The sequence below is a fragment of the Ammospiza caudacuta genome, chromosome 3 (genome assembly GCF_027887145.1).
Source record: "Ammospiza caudacuta isolate bAmmCau1 chromosome 3, bAmmCau1.pri, whole genome shotgun sequence".
Lineage (NCBI taxonomy): Eukaryota > Metazoa > Chordata > Aves > Passeriformes > Passerellidae > Ammospiza > Ammospiza caudacuta.
In genome coordinates, this window is record NC_080595.1 from 7,133,839 (window position 1) to 7,149,317 (window position 15,479).

At 50.3% G+C, this 15,479-nt stretch overlaps 1 protein-coding gene across 1 annotated transcript in view; it reads left to right on the forward strand.

Moving 5' to 3' along the window:
* The first annotated feature begins 6,009 nt into the window (after positions 1-6,009).
* Positions 6,010-15,479, forward strand: part of PARP1 (poly(ADP-ribose) polymerase 1) — a 31,698-nt gene continuing 22,228 nt past the window's right edge. The window contains exons 1-4 of the mRNA XM_058801362.1: positions 6,010-6,150; positions 10,415-10,577; positions 11,057-11,175; positions 11,912-12,126. Coding sequence (XP_058657345.1) covers positions 6,031-6,150; positions 10,415-10,577; positions 11,057-11,175; positions 11,912-12,126 — 617 coding nt within the window. The 5' untranslated portion in view covers positions 6,010-6,030. The remainder of the gene's footprint in view (positions 6,151-10,414; positions 10,578-11,056; positions 11,176-11,911; positions 12,127-15,479) is intronic.

The following is a 15,479-nucleotide window of genomic DNA, read 5'->3' on the forward strand; positions in this document are numbered from 1 at the left end:
TTGGAGCAACACTGGAGCGTGGTTCCTCAGTGTTGACATTGTTCTCCAGGATGAGGAGGGCAGACTCAGGGCTCCTGGGCTCTGCTGCCAGCCTCCCCTCTCTGTGCCATCCATTTGTCTTCAGAATCAGAAACCTGAATAAATGAGAGCTACCTGGATTAGGGACTGAGTATTTTTTATATTTGTGTATGGATCAGATTAGGGACTGAGTATTTTGCATATTTGTGAATGCATCAGATGCACTTAGAAAGTGTATTTTTATTAGGACAAAGAAACCAATTATCATTTAATCAGGACATCCCCTAGCAATAATTAGTCACAAAGGAGAACTGAGATTCCCCATCATGAATATACAATTCAAAAGAAGACTGCCAATATCGAATCCACACTCAGAGATACTTCTTGTCATGAAGCTGGGAGGTTGTAATAGAGCTGAGAAATACTTCAGAAAGCAAATTTTATTAGGTAAGTGGTCAGTGCTCCTTATTGTGGCACTTACAAGCAGTTCAGAGTTTTCTGAAAGCAATGGGTTACAGAGGAGCTAGATTGACTTTCTTGCAAGTTATGACTCAGGTAGAAATATTTAGCACTTCCAAATATTGTAAGCTCTTAGCAAAACCCAGGGGTCTATAGGCAGGTAGTACCATGCAGATTTTTGGCAACTGAGGAAAGAGGGCATTCACAGCTCCTGGGACTGGACACATTTCTGTCTGAAGGCAGCTGAGAATGAGAGAGAGCCTGTAAGGGGAGTGAGGATGACAGCCCTGCCTGGCCTAACAGGAAACCTCCTCAGCAAGAGGCAAGGGAGGAGAATTATGGGGTGGTGCAGCCTCCACTGTCGCCACTCGTTTGTTGCACTTAATGAATGACTGGGATCAGCCGCATAATGGATGCTCAAAGACCAGAAAAAACGTCCTGCTGCTCACCTGGGCTGCAGAGCTGCAGAGGACCCAACAAATGCCTCTGGGCTTTGCCTGACAAAAGGAGCCAGTGTGGGTGCAAGCAAAGTCAAGTGTGTTTTTACTGGGAAAGCCAAGTCTCAGCTGTGTGTCTCCATCAAAATCAGATGGGATTTACATTTTGGATAAATGATGGGGACTGGTGGGTCACTAATTGGACATTTTTCAGTTCCCTGTGCAGTTTCACTGCTCTTTAACAGAATGCTGTAAGAAATCCCCATTTCAAAGGTGGATTTGTTTCAGAGGCTGTGGCATCTCTGCAAAGAGCCTGTGCAGCCTCAATGTACCACAGAGCACCCACAGGACTGCAGAAATCTCATTTTCTTCTTTGCCCCAATAGCACAATGCTACTGAGAGTTTCATTGGCTACTCTATCCCTTTTAGCCCTCTGGCTCGTCTGTTTTGCTTTTCTTTATTCATTTTCTGGGACCCAAACTGGGAACCACACACAGACCCTCCAGCTGGTATCTTGTGCTGCCCAATTTGTATTTTGGAGCTCTTCTGGGCCAGAGGACACCCAGAGTGATGGCACAGGTCGGGGGCAGGGAGCTGCCACCCCAGGGATGTGGCATCTGCCCTGGGGTGCCCTAGTCAGGAGTCAGAGCCTGGCTTTGGGCCTGTGTGGGGAAAACATGTGTTTGGGATTACAGCTTCAGCAGGGGAAGCTGCCATCCTTAATTAAACTCCTCCACAAGGCTGCAGCTTGGCATTGGCACACACGCATCTCTGAGCATGAACTTTCCAAATCTCTCTCCTTGTTTCTGCTCTTGAACACTTTCAGCGCTGCAGCTGCTGCCTCCTTCCTCTGGCAGCAGAGCCTTTTACAGTGGCAGGCGCACAGGCAGGAGGATTAACTGCACCACAAAGGGCAAAGATGGTGCTTGGGAGAACAAGCAGCATCCACACAAAAAAGGTAGCCAGGTAGCCCATGAGGGGGTTTGCCATCATTTCTCACAAGCTCTGCCAAAGGCTGACTGAATGGCTGGGGGGTTGGCTCAGGGTTTTGGAGACTCTGCTTTTTCCTTGGGTGTGATTTCTCATTCTTGTTGGCAGGTAGCAGAAACCAAGAATGGACTACAGCTGGCCATGCAGCAAGTGCTCCTCTGTCTCCAGCTCACTGGGCTGAGAATTTCAAGGGAAGGAAATGCCATGGTGAGGCTGAAGATCATCTCTTCCCAAAGTTATGACTCCTCACTATCATCATAAATTAGGTATGGACTTTATCTCCAAAGCTCACTGTTTTATGTCCCTTTTAACATTTGCAATTAGGAGAACTCTGAGCAATTCCTTTCAGCATTACTTTGCCACAACATCTGCCTTTGGCTGTAGGCTCTAGTTTAATTAACTTGCTGCGAGAACAAATCTCCTTTTACCCTTTTTTAATTTCCCACTCTCTAATTTCATTGCATGGTGATTTGTGTCTCGGTTGCCACATGGGGACAGTAAAACGGGGATAATGCCAGGGTGAATAACCTCAAAGCCTGGCAAGCACCCAGGTACCAGCTGTGGCAAGTGCTGTGGCTGTGCCAATGGTTTGGAATATTATCTTCCCCAGACTCAGGATATGTAGTTACACCGCTGGATTTACTGAGAGAGAGCTACTCAGTCATGTTCCCAGGCAATCTCAAATGCTGTTTCTCTTCTTTCAACCCCTCCTCTTCCTACATCTACTTTCCTGGGCATTTGGAAAGCTGAAAAAGCAGGTTTATTTAAAGGACCTTTCTAAAGAAGAGAGTAACCATCAGAGCTGCTTCACACAGACCTCTGTGTTGGTCTGCAATGCAAAATTATTTAGGGGGACTGAGGAGGAGGCCAGCTCTGGGCACCTCTGCCCTGCAGGAGGAACACTCCAAATTCAGCCAAAGAGATTGCATCTGTTAATGATCATCCAGGAGAGAGGAACCAGGGGAAGTTGTTAAGCTATTCAAAACATATTTTACAACCCCTAGACAGGACAGAGAGCCCTCTGATTTATTCCACAGAGAGAAAAGGCAGTAGAATGCTCAGTTAGATGGGGATGCAGGATCCCACATCCCTTTCCCTGACACTGGTGCAGTCTGAGGGATGCCCATGGGACCATCAAGGAGGCGCAGCTGGGCCCCAGCAGTGGCTGCCTGTAGCCTCCAGCCTGGCTGCAAACAGGGCCATCCCAGCCACACTGATTATGTGCAGGGCATTGAAAAGTGGGCCATCAATACAGACAGCATAACCCAGCACTGAAGGGGGTTTTGTTACAAAACTCTTGAGCTATCAGATATCAAATACCAGATAATGTAAAGTCACCTGCAGCAACAAACCCAGGCTTGAGCAAGACCAGTTCTGACTCCCCCACAGGCTGTAAGCAATCATGTTCCTTGTGTGTGTCCAACATTTTCTCACCCTTTTGGAGACACTTAGCAGGGTGGAAATATTGCAGGGAGACATCTCAGGCATGTGTCAGAAATGGAGCCCGAAGCAAGACAGTCTGGGAGATTCAGTGCTCAGGGCTCTGTCAGCACAGTCTGAGGGGAGGCATTTGGTCCTGTGACACTGAAGAGATAACTTATGTCTGCCTGGTACCAGAGTTTGACCTATTTCCTCTGCCTTTCAGAGGAATCTGATGCAAAATGGCCCAGAAAAGAAAATGTAATTCTTAGTGGTGCCCTGAAGTCACAAGCCAGGCACCTGAATGCTTGGCACTGAATTTCAGAGTCTGAGACACTCAGAACTGCCAGAGATGGGGTTTCTTGGGCCATTTACCATTTCTGTCCTCTGAAGTTCTCCAGTTTCTCCAGTTTGCCTCTTGTGAACAGAAATTGCTGGGGGCATCCTAGAGGTGAGATTGCAGAAACAGAGGCTGTAAGAAAATTCCAACTATCCTGACATTTATGATGAAGGCTGCAAAGCAGACCTTTTGCTCAAACACTATAAATAAATTACATATAAACAAAAGAGTTTTTTTCAGAGGAACTGGACAAATCCTTGGGACAAAATTTCCCCCCAGGCTAATGGCACACAGGAAATCCCTGAGCCACAAATCTCACGAGGCTGGGAAATATTTGGAAGATCAATCAGTGGTTGTGTGGCCTTTCTTATGTCAGCTCCTCACAGAGGCAGGATCAGGGTGAAACAGTCCCTTGACTTCACTCAGGATAACTATTCTCTGTCAACTCTTAATTTTTTATTTCCCTTAATATTTATTATTTAGTATTTATTATTTTTATTACTTATTTATTATTTTACCCTTATTATTTATAACCCTTAATTGTTTATTTGCTTTCCTCCAGGATGCCCTTGCAGTTCTGCAGAATGGGGTGGATGCCACTCCATACCTCCCTGCTGGTCACCTTCAAACAGGGCCGAGGTGCCAGGCAGGCCAAGGGGGCACCCACCAGGTCATGCAGGTGAACTCTCCAGGTGAATGGTACAGCAGAAGCAGGCGCTGGGAATAATGGGCTCTGACTCCAAGATTTCAGAAGGCTGAAAAATTGCTTTATTAAGCTATGTTATATTACACTAATACTGTACTAAATTACGTGCTAAAGAGATAATTACATACTAAAGAGATTCTATACTAAAGAAAAACCCATGACTGTCTGGGACAGCCAGGACACAGCTTTGAGTGACTGGCTAATCACTCAAATCAACTTTCACCCGTGTCCAGTTAACAAACCACTTTGGGTAAACAATCTCCATAACCCATTCCACAGGTGCCAAACAACAGGAGCAGTGAACAGAGATAAGAATTGTTTTCTCTTCTTCGCTCTGTGCCTCTCCACGAAAAATCCTGGGAGAGGGAGAATTATGTGTCTGTTTAGAGAATGTGAATGTGACACAGAATGCAGTTTTCTCCCCATTTTTCCCTAGAGTGGGACCAAACGCGCTGCTCTGCCTCTGAACCGCTGGTGTTTGGTCTAGAACTCCTGGAAGGAGCGATCAGCAGGAGCAAAGATTCCGCTGTGCGTGTCTGTGTGCTCGCAGCACCATCTAGTGCCTCTCAGAGATTGCTTTATCTCCTTCCACAAATTCCCAGGGATGGGATACCGGGCACGCCGGTAGTCCCAGGCTTGTGGAGGGCTGGTTGTGAAGGCAAAGCCTGCCCAGCACACGTGTGACAGCCTGGAGGAGGGAAGCACAGGATGAAAGGTGTGTCAGCATCTCGGGTTTGGTGAGATGCTGGTGTGCATCTCCGAGTGACACTGCGAGCTGCCTCCAGCCCACCCCGGGCTGCACATCCTGCCTTGGCTGAATCTCTATAAAATTAATGACAAATACTTGGAAAGGATTTGGTTTGGAGTAACTTCAGTGCTCTCCTCTTCCTTTTTCCAGGGAAGCTGCAGAGCCAATGCCCTCTGCTGATAGCAGAGGATAATTATCTACTGTGAGTAGGAAAGAAAATATCCAGATTTAATTTATCTAATCGCTCTTCTTTGATTTTATCAGCAGCCCCAGGGGCTGGAGGACACACAATGACAGAATTGTCGAGGTTGGCAGGGATCTTTGGAGATCGCCATTCCAACCCCTGCCCAGGCAGGGTCACCTGGAGCAGGTGACACACGAGAGGGTTTGGGCTGTCCCCAGAGAGGGACCCCACGACCTCCCTGCTCTGCCACCCTCATGTGAAGCAGCTGTTCCTCATGTCGGGACGCAAATTCTCGTGTTTTAGAAATTCTCGTGCCTCAGTTTACGGCCATCGCTCCTCGTCCTGGAGCACCACCGGAACGCTCGCCTGGAGGTGGCATCATGAGGCCGGTATTTGTGTGCGGGAGAGCTGCTGAGCTCAGGTTCTCCCAGGACACGGGAGCCCGCTCTGTGTGCCTGGGGTGCGGAACAGGGATGCGGGAATGGTGGCGGGATCGGGAATCGAACCCGCGGCCCTCAGGGCGCAGCACGAGCCGCGCCGCCGCGCCCGCCTCCCATTGATACACAGGATGAACCTCCAGGCCTGCGCAATCGATGCCCGAGCGACGGATCCGCCCGGCCGGCGAGGCGGGGTGCGCGCTCGGCGCTCGGCTGGCGCTGCCGCGGGCGGGGCGGCGGCGGGCGCGCGGCGCGGGGCGGGGCGGCGGCGGCGGGCGCGGGAGCGGCGGCGATGGCGGAGCCAGCGGAGAAGCTGTACCGGGCCGAGTATGCCAAGAGCGGCCGCGCCTCCTGCAAGAAATGCGGCGAGAGCATCGCCAAGGACTCGCTGCGCCTGGCGCTCATGGTGCAGGTACCGCGTGGCGGGGCCGCTGCGGGCGGGGGGCGGGCTGATCCGGCCGCTCCGCTCGGTACCGCCGGCGGCGGGGCCAGCCCGCGGCTCCGCTCCCTCCGCCGTGCTCCGGAGCCGCTCGGCCGCGCCTTTCGCTGCTGCGGGGGCCGGCACAGCCTATTTTTAACAGAGGCGGCTTCGCTCGCCGCCGTGTCCGCAGCAGCGCCGGTGCCCGGGGCAGCCGTGCCCGCAGCGCTCCCGGCCGGGGGGAGCCGCTTCCCCCGCTCCCCCGGCCTGCAGGGGCGGCCGGAGCACACGCCGTGCACAGTTCACCGTGCGGGGCCGGGGGGGCGCTTTGTGCCGTGCGGGGGCCGAGGCGAGCTCCGCAATTGGGCTTTCCCGTGCCCCGGGAAGCGGCTCGGTGGCCGGGCCGGGCCGGGGAATCCCCGCTCGGTGCGCGCTTTGCACGCGAGGCAGAGGAACTGCGGCCCGAGAGCGGCGAGAGGCTGGGGCAGCCCCGGATGGGAGGAGAGGAGAGGAGCGGCCGGGCCCGGGTGGTCTCGCTGAGCTGAAACAGCGGAACCGCAATCGGCGAGCGGGCCGCGAAGGCACGGTGCGCTCTCCGCCGGCCTCGTGGTGTTGTTTGCCTTTTGGGGAAAAGATTGCATGGTTTACTTTTGGAAGGAAGGGAAGAGCCCCGTTCTGTGTGGGGGGCTGTGCGCGGAGCCGGCATCCCTGCCCGCTGCGGGAGGATACGGAGGGAATCGCCGCTATCCCGGGAATGGAGGGACTCTGCGGCGTGCTGGGGGCGGGCTGAGTTTGGGGGTGTTGCTGTGGAAGGTAAGCAAAGGCTTGTGTGTGTGTGTGTGTGTGTGTGTGTGTGTGTGTCTGCGGAAGGCGAGCAAGGACGTGGCAGCGCAAAGCCCTGCGGATGGATGGAGGGATGGATGCTGTGGGTCCTGAGGAGCCGGGTGTGGAGGACGTAGCTCCAGACAGGGTTATTTGTATCTCGCTTGTGCCTCTGGGAGAGGAGGCTCCGCTTGTGCGGGGCGGGGAGGAAGGGCCCGATCCCCCCTGGCCTCGCCGGGGCCGCGGGGCCCTGCTGGCTGCCGGGCGGGGCTGGAGGCGAAGCTGCTGTCCCGGAGGGGAAATACCTGCCCGGGCCTTTGTTACCAGAGCCTCCTCCCCAGGGGAAGGTGCGGGGCCGAGCTGCGGCGTTGGCTCGCACGTGTTCCCGCTGCCTCTCCTTTTGTCTGCCCTCACGCTGCCCTGAGCTGCTCCTCCTCCTCCCCTGCTCCGGCTGCGGCTCCTCGGCTTCCTCCTCACGTTCGTTCCCCCTTCCTCACGTTCGTTCGCCCTTCCTGGCTTGCCCAGCAGCTGAGGCTGATGCGGGTGGGCTGCCCTTCATCAGTACTAGAGGCAGGAGTTGTGTTCTGGCTCGCCAGGGTTTCGTTTATGGAGGGAGCTCCTGGGGACATTCCTCACAGAGCCACTGCCTTTCGTGTCCAGACATCTCCCAAGAACTGCGGTCTTACACCAAGCACTTGTGTTTTTATTTATTTTCCCCGCAACCTCTTGAGTTTGCTTGCTGTGCCCTCTGCCAGTTTTTGTACCAGCAGAGCTCACCGTGCTGCTGAGCATCCTACTGTAAATGCCTGAATTTCACCAGAGCACACGAATCCCTTGTTTTTCCTGGGGAAATCCCCTGCAGAGCTGCCTCTGTGCCAGCGCCAGTGCATCGAGCTCTTCTGCAAACTGTGCTGAAGAAATTAAAGGCAGATACACACCAAGGCCGTAGTTTTCTGCTGTACCCTCCCTTTTGTTTTGGTTGCTCAAGTGAAGGGCTCTGAATGGCAGTGGGATTCTGCTTGGCACAGGGCAGGCATCCAGGCCCTGCAGGACCAGCACAGCTCTGTCTTTTGCTTCCAGCTGGAACTGAGTGGTTTATGTTATCTGAAAGTGAATCGGTCTCTTTTTTCCTTAGTTTGTTTAGGAAACTATGGTCTAGAGATAGGTGAGCTGAGAGAAGTTGTGTAAACAAGGGCCAGCTTGCCTAGAGGTTTCATTTTCCATGCAGAGAAGAGTCTGAAACTCCATGTTGAGATTACTCACTGTTTGTATGGTTGTCTTAAAGATTTAGCCAGCTCTGCTCTCTTTCGTGCTCCCCAGTGCCCTCAAAGCCTTTGTGCTGGGACCAGCCTGGAGTCCTCCTGCACAGCTCTAGACACAAGCCCAGAGTCCAGGTTGCAGTGCCAAAATTGCATTGCATGTGACTTACAGACACATTGAGAGCATCTGCAGGGTGGCTGCTGTGATGCTGTGAGGGTAGCTGGGTATACAGTCCTGGCTTGTGGCAAGAGCCCATCTGGAAATAAAAATGTCCTTTGACGCTGGCTGGGGGCTGTGTACAAATCACAAAGGGGACGGGGCTGCTCTGGAACGTGCTTTGAGCTGTTGTGTTTTCCAGCATCACTCTCATTAAATGGTTATGACAATGGGAAGATGCCAGCAGCTCACATCCCAGGCAGCAGATGAAGAACTTAAAGTTACAACTCACTTTATAAGTTTTTTGACCAATCACACAAAGCAAAAGCACATTGACAGTAGTTCTATCCAATCACCATAAGCACAGGTACCTTTGGTTAAAACAATGCTTGTGTATTTCAAATACAATACCTGCTTGTAAGCCTTAAAACACAATGCACAGAGCTCCATTATTAAGCTTCAGACTTCCTAATATCTTGCTAGATAAACTTTTCTGTAGCTTAGAGAGTTATTCCAGACAAGCGTTAATACACAGACCATTGTTCTATTTGTCCTTAAATAATTTGTTTGCTAACCTATCTCATGGCTGCTGCTTAGCTCTAATCACAGTTCTACTGCCTCTGTGGCCTGACTTTTGCACCTTTCCCAAAACCCTCTAATTTTGCAAATTCCCACATCTTCTTACAGTTTGGGTGGATGGTTGGTTGTAGTTTGGGCTCTCAGATCTCCTGGTGCCATGCTGTGGTCTTTGATGCCCTTTCCTTTTCCTTCCTGCTCATGCACAAAGCTCTGTGATGTTTTTGGCTTGGAGATCTCCCTCCTGTTGGTGAGTGACACACGGAAGGCTTTCCTAGGTCGTTAGTTCTGTGTCATCAGCAATTATAATTACACAGCACTGAGTATTATTAGTACAGCAGCTGTTTGTGTGAGTTATTTGGAGCCAAACCACTGTAAGGTTATTTTGCCTGGTGGGTAACTGGAACAATGCCAGGATGGTACCCACTGTGTCTGAATTTTAAATAAGTGGGGTACTTGCAAAACAAGTGCTTGGTGTGGGGCAGAGCTCTCTGGAGCTGCACTTCAGGGAAGATTTGGGTGGTGTTTCTGTCCTGATCACAGGATCATGGAATGGTTTGGTCTGAAAGGGGCCCTGAAGATGATCCAGTTCCAAGCCCTGCAGTAGGCAGGGATGCCCCCCTGCAGATCAGGTTGCTCAGAGCTCCATCCAGCCTGTCCTTGAACACTCCCAGGGATGGGGCAGCCACAGCTTCTCTGGGTGACCTTTCCTAGTGTCTCACCACCCTATCACTTCAAACCCTTGTGAAAACTCCCTCTCCAGCTTTTTGTAGGCCCACTTCAGGTATTGGAAAGTGCTGTAAGATAGCCCTGGAGCCTTCTGCAGGCTGAACACCCTAAACTGTCTCAGGTGTCTTCAGGAGAGGTTCTTCAACCCTCTGATCATCTTTGTGGCCTGCTGTCGACCTCTGATGCAGAATTTTAATTGGGCTCTGGTGTTCCCATTGAATTTTGTCTCCACCTCCTGCAGGCCACTCAGGAGCTTGCTCAGGCCACAATCCTTGGAGCTGCCCATCTTATGTTGTGCCTGCCATGGGTTCTCCAGTATACAGACTGTTTACTTGAGAAGTGGCTCTCAAAGGAATTGTGCAGTGAGGTCAGCAGCCTCCTGTGCTGCAGTCTCACAGGGGCTGGTGCAGCCATGCTGAGGTTGTGACTTTTATTTTCTTTCAGTAAAACAGATGGTCTGAGCAGCAGGGTGATGAACCGGTTAAGCTAGCTAAATGCTCCTTCTGTGTCTTTCCACTTTGGGAAAGTCTCTCCAGCAGCTTGTCTGTCTTATTAGATTTTCTTCTTAGACTTTGTCCTTAATAGTATCCATCAAAAAGAAGAAATTGCATGCGTTTACCCAGATACTCATTTTTATTTTGGGCTTTGTTTGGTTTTTCCCCTTGATTCTGCTTGAACTGTTTCATCTTGGCCTGATGTGCTTTTTTTTTGCCAGTCCCCCATGTTTGATGGCAAAGTCCCTCACTGGCACCACTACAGCTGCTTCTGGAAGCGGGCTCGACTCGTGTCCCACGCAGACATCGATGGCTTCCCCGAGCTTCGCTGGGAAGACCAGGAGAAAATCAAGAAAGCCATTGAAACTGGAGGCCCTGGAGGAGGTAGGCAGAAGCCTCCTGGTGTTTGGAGGTTCATCTGGAGCTGTGCTCTCTCTTATTGTGCTGTGTTATGGTGATTTTATGCCCACCTCGAGTGATGTCAGAATTGCTGAGATGTCTCCACACTGCAGGGTGAGGATGCTGACAGTATCATCCAGCATGTTAAATCAGTGAGGAGAAAAAGCCAAGTCACTTGGCAGATATATTGAAAAACATTTCATGTTATCATGATTGGTGTGTTTAGTTTGTTGTGCTGTGTTTTCTTCGTGGTACCTTCAGCTCAGTGCATGGTTGTGGTGGCTCTTTGGTGCTTTAGAGCATGGACTGCTTGTCTTGCTCTCTGTTCAAATTCTGGACAAATGAAATGAGTGGCTGGAACCCAAGAGTTTTATTAATGCAGACTGCTAACAATCTGGGGCAGAGAATAAGAAAATAAGGGAATGCATATTAAAGCTGAATTCTGTATTTGCTTTGTTCTCCAGGAAAAGGAGGGGAACAGGAAGGAGGTGGTAAGGCTGAGAAGAGCCTGAATGACTTTGCAGCAGAATATGCAAAGTCTAACAGAAGTACTTGCAAAGGCTGTGAGCAGAAAATAGAAAAGGTAAAAAAGTTCTCCATCCCATCTTTTCTCTCTGCAGTTTTAATTCAAACAGTGGCTTTTATAGTTGCTTCCTGTCTGTCCTGCATATGGAAAGCACTTGCAGAGTGTATTTCTGAGTCTGAGCAGCAGCTGTGTCCTGGACAGCTGACAGTAAAGGCATCCCTCAGGCATGGTAGCCTGGAGATTCCTCCTTTCACTTGGGTCTTGGAGCAGGCTGGGAATGCTGCTCACCAACATTTCAGTGGCAAGGGAACCACCACTAACTGCAGCTTTTCCTGCTTGTTGCTGCACTGCAAACCATCTACTTGTTGGACACCTGAAAGGCAATTTGCAGTAAAACAGGATAAGATCGTATTAGCATTGATGTTTGAGTGATAGGGACATAAAGTTAATTATGAGCATAAAGTTAATTATGAGGTGTGCTTTTATGAAGCTTGTTCATGTGAGTTTTGCTTGGTAAGCTTACTGGAAGTTGGAATAAAGACAACAGGATTACCCAGTTTGAGTGGATTTTGAACAGAAAACTGCCTTCAAAGATGACTTTTTCAGCCTAGCAAGAGTACATGAAAATGGAACTGTAGTGAAAGTGTTTGGACAAAAGTTGCAGACTTTGATGGAGGAACTGTTACTGCTTTACAGAGTTTTAGGGAGCATCACGTTGGTAACTTGTTAACAACATCCTGCTCCTTCCAGAATGGCCTAACAACTGCTCTTGTGTCACTTTGATCCCCCTCAGGGCCAGATCAGGATTTCCAAGAAGATGGTGCATCCTGAGAAGCCCCAGCTGGGGATGATTGATAACTGGTACCACCCCGACTGCTTCGTGAGCCGCCGCGCAGAGCTGGGCTTCCTCCCCGCCTACGGGGCCTCCCAGCTCCTGGGCTTCAGCATCCTCAAAGCTGAGGATAAAGAGACTCTGAAGAAGCAGCTCCCAGCTACCAAGAGTGAGGGGTAGGTGGTGAGTGTAGGAAATTGTGTTGTCTGGAGGAGGCATTGCCTTTAAGTACATCCGTGATAAATGTTGGCGGATGTTGTTGTCTCTGTTAGAGGAATATTGGTCATAGGAAGGTTTGATCCTTCAGGCAGATGACAGCAGACATTCCCTGTCCCTGAGAACCTGCAGTCCAGTGTCCTGCCCCCTGTGACTGCCTTGAGGAAATGCAGAGACCTGCAGGTGTGACTTGGAGAGCTGATTCAGGGCTTTCAACCATAAAATAATGCTTGTGTAGTACAAAAGGATACTGGGCTCTGTGTCTCTTTGTGTGATACTGTTATCAGCAGTGGTTTCTCTGCTCAAACCACTTGTTAGAGAATTGATTTGACATCTTTTATCTATGAGCTTCTGAACTGTGACAGGCACTGAGTCTGATAATGGTGTTTATTGGCTATGTAGTGCTTCCACTTGGATGCTTTTGTTTGCTGAATCTTTCATAGTATGTCTGAAATTTCATTGCCTTGCATTGAGATTTGCAGTGGAGGCTCTTGACAGGACCTGTACTGACAGAGAAGTGTTTCCAGGTGACTTGCTAGCTTTGTGAATCTTTCTTTTTTAATGAAAGCTTTTGTTACTTGTTCTTGAACTGACTTTGCCTGGAGTCATGCTTCATAGCACAAACCAGTGTTGTATTGTCCCCTTGAAGGAAGGAACATTAGGTATTTCTGGATCCTACAAATAAGGAAGATCTTGTCATGGGGAAACATTGGGCTTCTCTGTGTGCATTTTAGACTGAATTCAGCTTTGCTTTTGCAAAGATTCACCATGAAAATGTCCAGTAAGGCTGAGGTCTGTTCTGAGGAGCTGTGGCCATGTCACAGCTGTGCAGTCTTTGTCAGCATTGGTCCTTCAGGTATGCAGCTGATGTGTGTGGTGTGCAGTTCCTTGGCAAGGCACTGCTCCAGAAGCATTTGGCAGTGCTGTGGGTGCTGTGGGGAGCCCTGCAGCACCCAGGGTGGGCTTTGGCCAGAGCCCTGTCAGGTTCTGTTCTGTTCACCTCTCTCAGCTGAGCTGGCAGAGGCCAGGAGGAGATGTGTGCATCTCTTGGGCAGCCTGCTGCCTTTCCATGCAGGGATTTCACCTCTGTGTGCATTGCTCAGTGTAAGCAGAAGTGCAGTATTTTAAAGCACTTAGAGGTTTTCAAGCAGTCCTTTGCTTTTTGTGTTTTGTCCTAGAACAGGGAGTTTAACAAGGTTATTTGTAGTTTTCTCCCATGTCCTCAGCAAAGCTCCAGAGATTTGACTGTGTGAGAGCTTCTCTTGTCTGCCCTGACTCTGCTTTTCTGGGCCACTTCTGGGATGCTATGCAGAATATGAAGGCTTTGTAAAGAAAGGCCACAGAGTAGTTTGCCAAGTCCCTGTGTAAATAAAAGCCCAGAATTGCAGTGGAAAAAAGCTTGCGCTGGAGATGGAGGGTAATGTGAACCAGGACCTCATGCCAGAAAAGCAGCAGGATGTCTCATCTTTCCTGCTTTCTAAGCACTCCCTGAACAAGCTCCTCAGCCTTGAAGTTGCTGGCTGGCTCCTGTGCTCCACTGCCTTCTGCTCTTTGGGCTCTGCTTGAGCCAGGGGTGGCAAGGGTCAGCTGGAAAAATCACTGCCTGTCAAACAAAAAGAATGGGTGAGAGTGTAAATAAACAGCATGAGTGGAGGAGTGTGGTGTGCTAACTAGCTGGTGGTTTTGCTGCCAAGAAAGCACAGGAGTTATGGAGAAGCCAAAGGAAGAACACTCCAGAAAGCTGAATGAGATGCAGTTACCTCAGATAATTCACCTTGTGCATTCAATCAGATAACAGAAATTACCAACAGACATTACAGCCTCTTGCAGAAATTATATTAAAGTGTCTGTTGCAAGTGAAATTCTCAAAATTATCTTTAAAGATCTTTCTAAATATGCTGCATTTGAATTGTATCCTGACTCAGAAGCCTGTGCAGTTGAGATGTGACACATCCAAATTCAGGTGCTGCTGCTGCGTGTCCAGCCCATACTTTGAGGATAATCTCAGGCTTGGGGAGTGCCCTGTCAGCCCTTTGTGTAAAAGTGGCATTGAGATTGCCTTTTTCAGATGGGAGAGGTGAGGTGTGGAGCAGGGCTACCCAGAATAAGTTGGAAAATCCTTTCTTTGTGAAGACCAAATACGGGAGGATTTGCTGCAAGGATCCTGGCTCCTTTCTCAGCCAGTTCTGGGTGAGACATGCAGCCCTCCCTTGGGCTGTGGGCTGTCCTGCCCAAGCACTAACACTCTGCAGAGCTGGAAAAGGAGGATCTTGTTTCCTTGCCTGCAGCTTCTCTGTGGAAAGAATGCCTAGATGCTTTTGTAGGAAATGCAGGAGCAGCTTGTGAGCTCCTTTTGACAGCATTTCTTTGGCAGTGTGTGTTTTGTCCTCCTGCTCTGAGCTGTAATACTCCCTGTGTTTTCTGCCTCACTTGTTCAGATGGAATTGCTGCCCAGGTCAGGAGCAAAGTGTCACTCTGGAGATGTCATGCAGCACTGGATTAGCTGCAGAGGTGACCTGAGGCAAATGCTGAGTGCTCAGGTCACCGACAGTCTGGCAGTGCTTTACAGAGAGGAGGTGAAAAAAGGAGTCCTTGTTCCTCCCTGCTGGGCTGCTTGCTTTATCCAGGGTTGTTGTGGCTGTCCTTTCTACCTTTTCATTGTGGGGAGGGGAAAAGGTGAATGTGACAAATAGAGTAGATGGTCAGGAAGGGCCAGGCCACAGTGGGACAGCTCACTTCCCTCTTTATCTCCTCTGAGGTTGGAATAAATCTTGTGTGGCTTCCCTGAAGGTGAGGAGTGGTTGGCATTGCCTGGGAAATGCCAGTCCCTCCAGGCAAGCTGTTGGGCTGTAGCTGTCAGGGGTGGAGGGCTGTCCCTTGCCCAGCCAGTGGGCAACACATGGTTGTGTGGCCCAAGGATGGAAGATCCTTGTGTGTGTGTGTGTGTTCTGGTGTCAGTGAGGGTGTAGTTCACAGTGTGTTCTAAAATGTGCTGTTTTGGGAAGCTGCAAGATGAAGTCAGCTTTGCCATTCCCTTCTCCAGGCTGTGTAAAATGATTGGTGTTTGCTGCAGCTTTGGGCATGGCAGAGAAGGTGGTGACCCATAGCTTTGTGCCTCCCTGCAGTTGGGATGATCCCTCCCACTCCATGGTTTGTTCCAGTGGCTGGAGCAGGTGCTGTGACCACTCTGCACAGCACTGCTGGCCCTTGACTGTGAGGAGAAGCTGCCAAAAGAGAGTTGCTGCTGGAATTTGGCTGCATTCCCTGGGTCACAGGGTCTCTCAGCAGAGTGATCGCCTTCCATGGGCTGCTG